The 12103-nt window shown below is 39.3% G+C and overlaps 1 protein-coding gene across 1 annotated transcript in view; it reads right to left on the bottom strand.

The window, feature by feature from the left end:
- LOC136343695 (uncharacterized) overlaps positions 1–12103 on the bottom strand; it is a 176821-nt gene that overhangs the window by 14363 nt on the left and 150355 nt on the right. The window contains exons 2-3 of the mRNA XM_066290587.1: positions 11333–11538; positions 6208–6343 (exon numbers count right to left, since the gene is read on the bottom strand). Of these exons, the coding sequence (XP_066146684.1) occupies positions 6208–6343; positions 11333–11538 (342 nt within the window). The remainder of the gene's footprint in view (positions 1–6207; positions 6344–11332; positions 11539–12103) is intronic.

The following is a 12103-nucleotide window of genomic DNA, read 5'->3' as shown; positions in this document are numbered from 1 at the left end:
CAAATGAAGTTCAATGACGAAGTTTTCTTTAGCCAGATTTTATGATTTAGGGAGTGCATTTAACGGCCACCGCTTCCCGTCAAAACACAGGAACGAAGCAAAAAATCGTTGTGTATGGTACCAGGATAGTACCAGAACTACCCGAATTGTACTTCGGGAAAAAGAATCTTGCAAAATGTCCCATTATTTCTCAACATAACATCCTTTGAAATTGCCACACTTTTCCTCTGTTTGTAGTAAGAAGCTTCGAATATTTCAAAACAGGCATCAATCTCGGGCTCCACCTCTTCATTATTGGCAAATCTCTTTTCGCCGGGCCATTTTTTCGAGTTTGGAAATAGAAAATAATCTGAGAGAGCTAATACCCGCGAATAGGGTGGGCGAGGAACAGGTCCGAGACCAAGTTGATTGATTTCGACCATCGCGTTGACGGAAGCGCGGACTGGTGCATTATCTGGATGAAACAAGACTTTCTTTTTCGCCAAATGCGATCGCTTTTTCCTAATTTCTTCGCCGAAAGGCTGCAATAAACTTGTGCAATATTCCCCGTTCATTGTTTTTCCTTCAGGGAGATTTTCAATAAAAATTGCAATAAAAACATGCATCCCAAAAAACCGACGTCATCAACTTTCCTGCGGATGGAACGGTTTTCGCCTTTTTGAAGCCGATTTTCCCCTTTGAGTCCATTGTTTCGACTGCTTTTTCGTCTCAGGTGTGAAATGATGGACCCATATTTCATCTATGGTTATAAATCAACGTAACAACTCGGCTTTATTACTGCGAAACTTTCGCAAACCCTCCCTTGAAATATCCTCACAGCGCTGTTTTTATTCATCTTGTTTTCTCATATCTAATTGTTCGGCCAATGTGCGACGTACAGTACTTTTTGAAGTAGCCATCGTGGCTGCTAATTCACGCAGTTTTAGTCGACGGTGTTCCAGTAGAGTTTTGTAGATTTTCACCACAATTTCTGGATTCTCGCAGGGTGGAGTTTGCCTTCGCAGCTCGCGCAATTGCGTTTAAACTCAACCGCCCAACGTTTCGCAGTTGTTAACGAGGCGCCAGATCCCACCGGGGCCAGATCTAACTTCGCTTTGACGTTTGATTGGCTAAGATCCTTCAATTGAAAGTACTGAGTCACGTGTCGATGACCAATAATCACTAAAAACGCCTACGAAACGAACACGAATCCACGTAGCACCCTCAAAATTTCGACCATAAACTTTCTACGGTTGGGTCTGTGCACTGTAGGAAATTTTTTTAACGAAAAGTCGCCATCTGTATGTCGCGCCGGGAACTTCTGGAACTATCCTCGTGTCACGAGTAACGCTCCTTGCCCCCGTTCACAACTGAAAGATCCTAGAACTCGCGCCCTCGCCCTTTCTCCCGGCTGAAATTCATGATTTTTCCGGCGATATTTCAGGGCTCGGAGGGCCTGGTAGAATAATCCTTGAGCCAATTTTAATTTTTCCAGTTAAAAGCGTCCGTTTATCGTGACAGATGACGAAACAACCGAAGCGTCTCAGTCGGTAATAACCGGTCCGAATGGCGCGTTGTCGCAGTGAATCCCGGCTTGCAGGACGAGACGTGTGAATAATGGCGCAGATTTTGGCAGCAGGAAAGCAGGAGCCGGCTCGACAGGATTATGCCCGGATTAACATAAGACACAGCGCGGCTTAGCGTTGCCCTGGCATTGAGTAATTACGGCCGGCTTTTTCATTCACATCGCCGGATTTTTTAAATCGCAATCTTTGTCGTCGTTTATTTTAAGTGTTAAGCTTAACGGGTTTATCCTTCGGCCTGATCTATTTAAATGTCTCCATTGCCTTCAGCCGGCGATAATTTTCTCCTTTTTCTCTCGTCCGTCTTAATCCTCTTAACCTATGCATTATTTATCGCGAAAAAGCGCCCAAATTAGGACCTTAACTTTTGAACGTCTTAATCCCTCTCCCGGTGGCCCGAGTGAACGCCGCCGGACCGCAAGTACCTTCAGACCCTTCTCACCATTCAAAAGACACTCAGAAAAATAAGTTGTTTTATTGGAAATTATGTAAATTTCCTCGGAGAGACAAATCGTTCTATTTATCCATCTTGCTCAATTTTCCTAAAAGCAACAGCGTACAGAGTTCAATGCCTTGCCTGCCATTACCAGTTTTATGTTTACCCGTTGGTACTCCCATATTGATTCACAGAGTATAAACTTTTAAGGCTCCAATTTGCCTCCTTTTTAAGTAATCAACTGCAACTTTTTAATGGAATGAAAGGTAAATCTTTGAATGCTTCTTTCTTTCAAAGCTTCCTCAAAAACTTACCCGTAGGTCGTAATTATTATTTTATTAATTTTTTCGAAATGCCTCCAATAGGGGACCGTTGAGCGGTAGTATTGCCCACTATTTTTCGTTAAAACTAATTGAGAATAACGCTTTCCCTATACTAGGGACTCAGACGAACGCCCCGTTCACGTCTTCATAGCAAATCTGTTACTTTTTTCATGAACGAAAAGAAATGTAGAAAAGACAGGATGTTCGTCTGAGCCCTTAATAAAACGCAAACGTCATGCTCAGTTACTTTTAACTGAGAAAAGTGAGAAACTGCACCCTTAATGGGGCGTAACGCGTTATTCCTAAAAAGTTTTTAAAAAATCAACAACCCGAATGTAGAACAAGACCTAGTTTCCTAACTAGCTGACAAGTAAAACACGCCCATGTAGGAAGTTTCCAGGTGCCCTCCTCAATTCATAATGACAAACATAATTTATTGAAGAAAAATAAACTTCTCCAAACGAAACAAAAACTCCGGCATATTCAGTAATCGCAGAAGGACCATTTTCGTCCCCGTTTTGTCAAAGCAGAAAATTTTCCTTTTAGCCTTAAATAGGGAAGATTTTTCATCTCACTACGAGGTCTCATCCATGGAGAAGTAGGAGTTGTGAAACTCGTACCCCCCGAGATATAAAGGTAAACCATAGAGCAAGTAAAATTGAATTAAGATGAGCCTTTGCTTTTAAAATAATTGAACAAAGCCCAACGAGGATGGCATTTAGGACACGAAGTTCGGCTCTTCGTTTCCGTTTTTCATTTTGTCCTAAAGATACCCATCTTAACCGTAACAATTTTATTAGACAATAAATAACAGAATTCAGAAAGCTTGGGATTGGTTTATGTATCTCGATGGACATCTTGGTGCTCTGGCAGGCGATTATCTTCGGGGATTGTGACAGCAGCAGGAATTTCCAAACTTTCCAAGTTATACAGGGTGTTTAAGTCTCGTAATTGACATTGAAGGGGTGATTAACAACCTCTCAAAAATTCGACTAAACTAAAAAAAACCATAATTCAAGTTGCGCAATGAGAGATATGTTATGTTCTAAAGAGTTAAAAAAATATATTTCAAGAACTTTTTTCATAAGAAAACACTCACTTAAAACGGTTTGTTGGCCAGCATTCGAACGGTTCCTTGGGAAGTAAGTAGTTTGGCCATGGTAGTCCCATTCTAGTACTACAAAGAATTTGGGGCTTATCCGGTTCACGTTGACGAACATCATTTAAATATAACAGAAGTTTCTCTACCCCTCGCTTTTGAAGTGCGACTCTCATAGCAGCAGCAGCCCGAAGAAAACGAGTTTTGAATGGAACGTGAATCAAACTGTTAATTCTGCACGTAAATCTCCCGAAAAGGCATTAATTTCGTACCTCTTAAACATAAACTCAATAATCTCATTAACAACTTTACCAATCCACGGTGAAGCTGGACAAACGCGAAAGATTTATTTAATCATTCATTAAAAGCTGCGCTTTACTCATAGAATTTATTGTACCGCTAATTGAGCAAAATTTACTCCTGAAACTATGATTCATTGTTTGCTGTTATCCAGTCTCGATTCCATTAGAAGTTAAATCTTTCTACCAGAAATTGAGGAACAATGTAGGAATTACCATCAGGTAAATTCTCGTAATTAAGCTGCATAAATCTAATTATAGGCTCCGGCTATGGGCTTTTATATTTGCCCATATTTTAAAATTACAATTAATTGAAACCTAAATAATAAATTTAAATTAGATTAATTAAAATTCCGGCGCAAGGGCGTGTGGAAAGTAATATGGCTGCGCGGATTACATCGCCATTAGTTTTTTGCGCGAACTATGTAGGTGAAAAATGAATGTTGGAGATTTAATGGAAAAGCCTGTGCGTTCATGTGCTCTCCCATTATCTCCATAGTTATTTCATTTGCTCGTCACTGTAAGGCAAAACGACGGTATTGCCTTATTTCATGTTTTTCCTGAAGTAGAACTTTAATTCTATAAATTATAGAATTTCGAAGCAGTTAGGCCAAAGTTAACTTCCTGCCTCCTTTTGACGTCGTCGCAATTTTACTGCTATATATTGGTCGACATAAAGTTTTTAAGAAAGTCACTTAATGTAAACTTCCAGAAAACTGACGCCCCATGGCAAGAATATGAAAAGGCCGGTACTATCCAGGTAAAACACCACAGACTTTGAACAAGAATCTGCTTTTAATTTAATTGAATAAGGCTAAGAAAGTTTACTTTGAGAACAAAAAGTGGGCGGTTATTGAACTGTGCCTTACTTCGAGGGTTATTCAGAATTTTTTTGCTCTCAATAATAAGGTAATACTAATATTTTTCTCGGAGAATTTCTGCAAAGCCTTGTGAATGTGTTGCTTTGTAATCGATACTGCAATAATTATTTATAGATTAACAACGTAGGGATTATAATCAGGCTATATTGCGGCAGCACAAAAGTATGGCGGGTGCATAAAATACTATTTACCTGCCTGAACGGATTAACTTGCAATTTTAATATGAATTGTAATATCGGAACGTCGATTATAATAATTTTGGCCATTGAATTAATGTGAATTAAATGCATTTTAATAGTTTGTTAACTTCATTAACTGACATTCCGCCTCAGTCCGGTGCGTTAGCCGGAAGTTGTTCTTTTTTGTATTATAATAACACTAGGACTAAAAAAAGCCTCGACCACTAATGACTTGTTAAATAAAGTACGCCCACAAGCCAAGCCCCGCCCCTTATTCGCTAACTTCATGCTAAACGTGGGAGGAGCAACGCCGCCCTATGGTCAAACAATACGTTTTTGTAAAGATGCATAAGAAAATAATCCGGAAGGAGTTATCTTAAATTTGCAGCTGAATCGGGAAAAAGTTATCCTGTCGGCCTGTCTTTTAAAATAACATAATTACAATTAAAATTTCTCAGGAGAAAATATCAGCTAATAATGAATAATAATTAATACCATCCCTACTTTCTTATTAGATAATAAATCAAAATCCTCCCCCAGTAGTTAAGGAATGAACAAATTTACAAACTATCAGACTTGAGTGGACGGATTTGCCGAAAACACAGAGAAGGGGCACTTTTTACTAAGTATCAAATGTACGTGCTCGTGACTACGGCAGTATCAGCCAGTCCGAAGCAGAAATAGGTAGGTCAAGTTCAGATCTAAGATTAAAATAATTGAAGCGCTGACAAGTTTAACAGGAGCAAAAGTTCGATATTAAGGTGAAAACAGAGACAAATCATTATTGGTCCATTTCTGCAGAAATTCAACTCCCCATAAACTTATCAACATTTCAATAATTTGGCCCAAAGGTGAGTGCTCTATTTTAAAGCTAATAGACGACGCCTTAAAGGAGAATGTTTGAGACTAAAGGCTAGAGTTTTCTGACTATTGGCAGTCCTATTGGCAGAGAAGCTCTATTTTTGTTAACTTTTAATGAGCTCTCTAGATGAATTCTTTTTATTAGACAAATCTATGTTTAAGCCTTTCTAACATTGACTTGAACACGAGTATTTGCAGTGTGCAGCTCTTCAGATTAAAAGCGGGAGGGGCGAAACCTGTACCAAAGTGACTCTAGAAAATTAGAAACAGGGCGGAGTTAAAGATTCTAATCTGCCACGAATTAGATACTTAAGTAGGTGGGTTGAGATACCAAAAAACGGGCGTGGCTAAGCCATGAGAGCCTTGTAAACTCTCGCCTACAGCACAATGTTTTTAATCGAATTTTCTTTGTCGCCGAGTCGAATAAAGGACTCCACGGTCGCATTACTCATTCCTGTAACTACGCCAGTTTAACTCGCTCAATGAAATCCTGAGATAATATAAAACCTCAATTCGAATCTCGTAATATAGTTTTCCCCTCGGGTATAATTTAGGAAAGAAACTTACCCACAACCATCATGTTAGCGTGATCGGTGACAGTTTCGAAATAAGGAGCTTCCCCAGAGACCTCGCATCTATAACGTCCGCTCGTCGAGAGCTGAACCGCTGACAGGACCACAGAACAATCTGTCGAGTTGTGTAACTGGAAAAGATCACATCAGATCAGTATTTGTGTGTCAAATGATGATAATAAAACGTCAGAATGTTCCCAAGGCTCAGACTTAAAAATATTCGCATTTCCTGTAGTAGTCATGGCGGCAATGCGAAATATGCGATACAATAGATACTTGGGTGAAATGGCGCCGTTTTATTCATAGCCCCGATGCATTATTGACAGTGACATATTTGAAATTCGCAGTTAGAAATACGAACCGAATGCGAAACGTTTTACTCTCGTATCTCCAGGGCAAAAGGTATATTTCGTCACGTTGATGGAAAGCTTAACTCCGTGTTGCACGCTGCATTGGGGACGCAGGCAAATTGAAATATGTGAATTCCCACAAAAAATTCGTATATAATAAAAAAAAAAAAAAAAGCCTCATATAAACGACTGCAGAATGTGAAATTTTGGTGAACAATGCGAAATCGATTGTGCTACGTGGATATAAAATCCAAAATAAATGTTGTAATATTATGCGTTTGACATTTATCGAGGACTGTTTGTATCCATGGGCCAAACGCTGTTGACAACGCGTACAATGAAATAATCTCTTAGTGTCCTTTTAATTAACAGAACAGAGTAATCTGTCTCTATTTCAAATTAAATTGAGATGGACGAGCGGTCTGGTCGGGCCCTGAAAAAATATCATGATGAAACCAACGTTCCTGAAATATATCTTTCTCGTGACCAATTCATGTCACCAGCGATATGCGAACGGTAAAACAAGGGGATATTTTCTAGTATGGGGATCGAAAAATTGCAGTTAAGCTGAGATGCGGAAAGGCGGTAAAGCCAGGGTAACTTTGCTGCATCGAAAAATTCCTCAGAGGACGATCAGGGAAATTTTGCATACACAGGAAGGCCCAAACCAGAATTGCACGTACGCTTTCAAGAAGGATAAAAAAATTCTGTTATGTCTTTGCGGATATGACTTTGTGATGCGGTGACCAAAAACGTTATTTAAAGGTTAAATGTGACAAGGCGGAATTTTAGGGACTCAGCTGAAACGCACGTGCGGAGGAATTTAGGCCTGCACATCTTGAGTCGAATAAGAGCTTGAAAAGTGGTTGAATGGGAGAAGCAGCATTGTCCGTTTTAAAAGCGATTTTAAGTTCTTTTGTTTTCGAGATATCTTCCAAAAACCAAAAACGCACATTTCGAAAAAGCCACTGCAAATTCCCGATTTGGGGCAGTTTGCTGCGAGCTCCCCGTATAAATTCAGTTGTTCGCTCCAATGTTTTGGTTCTGAGGTGTCATCATCGGCCAGATTATCACACTGCAAGGAACATTTTTCCCTTCCAATGGTGAGTTGCGCTCAATTTCAAGACGCATTACATGGAAAAGAACCGTTGAGGCCGACAAGTGTGTCCATTAGCTTATTCAATTGCACTTTCGAAGGAAGCTCCGCAGTTAATAACACACTCCATAAGCTAAACAAATAAACTGACCAAAAATTGAATCGAATAGTTTAAAATTAATTTCTCGAATAGACATTTTCAGTGCTCTAATAATCGCTTTTAACTGATATTGCGACCGTTATTGGCCGCTGGCCCAGCCGGGCCTACGTGCCCGGAAACGAAACAATGGAGGAAGGAAAATTGAAGATGACAAACTTTCCTCTAAAAATTTTTAATGGATCTGATAGACGAAATGCTTTGCGCATAAATAGGTTTGCAGTTAGCGCTAGTTCCGTACTTAAAAATATATTTTTTCAGGCGAGAATGGGCGGTTCGTGACTAAATTAATCTTTTCATCTCTGACGTAAATTTTTCCGCTGCAGCTAGATGAACTACTAACTTGTGAAAGCATCCAGCTTAGACTCTCCACTGACATTTTTCCGAGTCCTAAATTAGGTCCTTTGTCTGCACGTCGCTCAAATAAATTCGCGTTTTTCCCTAAATTAAACTCCTAATTAAATTAGCTTTATGTCTTTTTTATTGTGCTTTATTTTCCACGGAAAAAACTTTAATTAAATACAAATACACTTTATGCGACACCCGAACTGGACTCATAAATTCTATTTACAGTGAATGTGTACTTACATGTGGAACAAAATAATGTACGAATGGAAAGCTCTTTGTCTAAGCTCTTTAAACACTGACACTTACTGACGGTATTGTTGTTCGCAAGTCATATGGCGAGATTTGGCAACGTATTGTTTCAAGTTTTGGGTCACTACCAGGCATTAACTTCACCTCAACCGAACTTCCAAGTTTGGATGAAGTGACGGACTCGGAATCCCTTAGTTAGAGTTTGGACAAACTTATGCTAGCAATTAGCATATAGTTCTGAACTTGTGAAAAGATTTCCAAACCTCGAAACTGTGTTTGCTCGAAGCCCAGATAGCGAATTAGAATTTAATTCTATTACTCATTTAGAAAAACTATATTGCTTTTCAATTCAATTGTTGCAAACAACGTGCATATGAATGCGATTCAATCGCTAATTAATAGTGCAAAATTAACCAATAATGGCAGGAATTGTTCTGTGTCCAATACAAATATGCCATCCGTTATTGAATTACCAAATCTAGTATGGAATATGAAGCCAGACTAAATTTGTCAAATATTATTAATGGACCCTTTAATATAAAATTTGCTCAGGGGTTATTGGACATTATTAAATATTACGTTGGTTGGACAACATCAGAAATTACTCAAAATATCCGATATGAAGTTGAGCAGAACAATTCATTTGTGTGTCATTTTACATTTGCCAAAATATTTGCACGTTAGTTTACCGCAGTGCGCTACATAATAATAACGGGGTTTCAGCGGTCAAGGGACAACCAGGGGGTCTGTCGGGGACTGCGAATAGAAAAATTGCAAAAACATCCCAAAAAACCCCAGGAAAATCTTCAGAAGTCAAAAGAATCCGGGTCACACTTGCGCACAAGCAAAGAAACCCTTCCTCCTGACCCTCCCGTGACAGAATCAAACTTGAAAACTTCAGTTGGATCATGAAAAGTGCTTAGACATCTCCAAAAACTTCCTTTCTTCACGTGTTTTTTAGAGACAGTATCTCAAGTATCTGGTGCTCCAAGGCAATCGAAGTCTTTGAAAGTTCACAACATCTTCAGAGAATGCAAAAAACTTCAAAGTAATTCCGTGACTCTTAACAATCGCATGATGTCTTTGGGGAGTAGTTTGAGAAGTCGGTGGAAAACGATGTGCTTTAGAATGAAACTTGTAAGCTTCGAAACTTGCATAAAGTACATAGGAATATTCTATGTAATTTGAAAACTTCAGATATCTCAAAAACTACGAGAATTGTATGTAAGAATATTTCACTTAAAATTCTCCAATTCAGGCTGAAAAAGAAGCGATATACAGGGTCCTCCATTTATCGTTTTACGAAGACTTGAGTTGATTCGGTTAGTTAACGATTAAGTCGAGTCTACGCTCGAATGGCACCTTGTAGGTTTCCCTTTCCGACACATCGGAAACCTAGAAGGATTATTGATAGAAAATCCTTTCATGTGTATGCCACATGTATTTATTTCAACTAAAAGTTGTTTAGCAAACTCTTGAAAAATAAACTCAGAAGAGAGCCAGATAACTTTCCTGCTAATGTTAAAGCTCATTAGTAATGTCTCTCCAAAGTTAAAACTGAAAAGGATAGTTGAGGCCACAAGGTCAGATACGGAGCAAACATGGAGGAGAACTCGCCAGAATTTTAATACATGATCAAGATTCTACACACGGAAAAATATAGCCATAGCTGATATATTTCCTCGAACTGTTGGTCTCAAGTTCAAAAACTAGCATTTTCCATCGTTTGAATTTCCCATTGGCTCTCTTCATCTTGACGTTTCAAAATTTATGATTTTGGATTCTCGAGCTGAAAAGCCCTTTTAGAGCGCTCAATTATCACGACCTTAAAACGTTCACTGTTATTGGACATTAAGAGGTGTAGAAACAGCTTAATTTGCGCCAACGTACAAATCAATGGCGGACTCGAATTTTCTAATTTCTCAGAAAATTTCTCCGAAGCAACTTGCAGCAGCCGAACGGCTGGTAAGTTCTGAAAAACTGAAGGAACTTATAAATCTACCCTATCATCAATGCACTTGCGTTTGTCAGAATTTCATATAGACATTTTGCCCACATAACTTACGAGTTTCCTATTATCGCAGATTTGGTGAACTTGATCAGAATCAAAAAAGTCTCTCCGTCGCAAATTTATAGATCGCTCGATTCCGACTATTTCTCCATTGAACGAAAACCGTTCCCAAAACCTCTCTCCAAAGATCCGGCTTACCATTAGACCGAAAGCGGGATTCTTGGCTGTGAATAAGCAATTCATCATATTCATAACGGCCATCTAGCCGGCGGGAGCATGCTGTAAACTCGACGGTAATGGCCGCGTTCCATTGATATTGCCCGCTATTAAGAACTAATGTTAATGTTGCTACATCTTGAGAAACGTGCATTTCGCAAGTTTGTTAAAACCCCATAATGTTGTATCTCCTAAGATTAGCCCAAAAGCTTCCAAAGTGGCGCTTATAAATTCTCGCAGGAATCTTCCAAAACGGAGCTTCAGGTAATGGTGGAGTCGCGTTCGCACATGTGCGAACATAGTGAGCATTATTAAATTACACTTACTTCAGCAACAATGTATGCTGAGTTCCCAACTTCAATTAAATAACTTTTAGTTATTTAGGTCGTAATACCCTACTTCATTCGGGAAAATAAATTAACGCTGCCACATTAAAACCCGTACAAGTACACTTCAGAGGATTCCTTCCGGCAGAAATCACACTAAGCTGAACTGTTGGATAGTTTAAGTTGTTTGGAGTTAATTCGATTTGCCTAAATAAAGATAGTAGCCGTGCAGACAATTGACTTCCAAAAACATGATACCCCATCCCGACCCGAAACTTACTCAAACTTTAATCGTATAACTTTGAATGTGTGGCCCGCCTTTATACTCCAGTTTGTTTATGCCAAAATAAGTTAAAAATCAACTTACATCCACCGTGACTCCTTGAAGATTGAACACTTGGGCGGGGGGCTGGTTTCGGGGGACGTACCGGTAGAACTCGTGCCCATCCTTGTACCATTTCACCGAATACAGGGTCTCCTCTTCCAGCTTGTAGTGGCATTCGAGGGTGACGTCTGTGTGTCGGATGGAGTGGCTGGGGACCAGCAGCTTCTCCAATTGGAGCGATATCACACCTGAAAACTGTCGCATTTAAAAAACGAAATCGTCCCCGACCCAAACAATAATTATCAAATTTTCCCTTGTAAATTAGCGCCAAGCTAATTTATCCGATCTGATCAAATCAACAGCAAATTAATATCCCGCTGGTGAACCCGAATTTGATAAATGCGTAAAACTGCTTCCCGTACTTTATGGATATTGCCGGTTTTAATTTGTAAGAGGTATATCCATATATTACCGGCGAAATGTATGACAATGGATTTCTATTGGGTAATTGGATGTGATTTATTTCGTTTTCTAGAGCATCTGCTAAACACAATCGGGAGAATTATAACTTCGAATAAAATAGAGACCGAGGAATGATAAATTGCCCCTCGTAACATTAAAGTTCTACTTTTTCCCGTTTTGGTGAAGATATTTGGACAGTCAAATCCGCATTTAAGTGAATTAAAAGAAACTGTAGGTGCACGTCCAAATAATGACTCCGCCCCCCGCTAAGATGAACTTCCCCTTTAGAGGGTGCTCCAAATATAATCAACAGATGATACGGCGGCTGAATCCCCGGAGGGTTATATAACG

This window comes from Euwallacea fornicatus, chromosome 15 (genome assembly GCF_040115645.1).
Source record: "Euwallacea fornicatus isolate EFF26 chromosome 15, ASM4011564v1, whole genome shotgun sequence".
NCBI classification, from domain to species: domain Eukaryota; kingdom Metazoa; phylum Arthropoda; class Insecta; order Coleoptera; family Curculionidae; genus Euwallacea; species Euwallacea fornicatus.
This window is presented reverse-complemented; position numbering and strand designations above follow the sequence as displayed.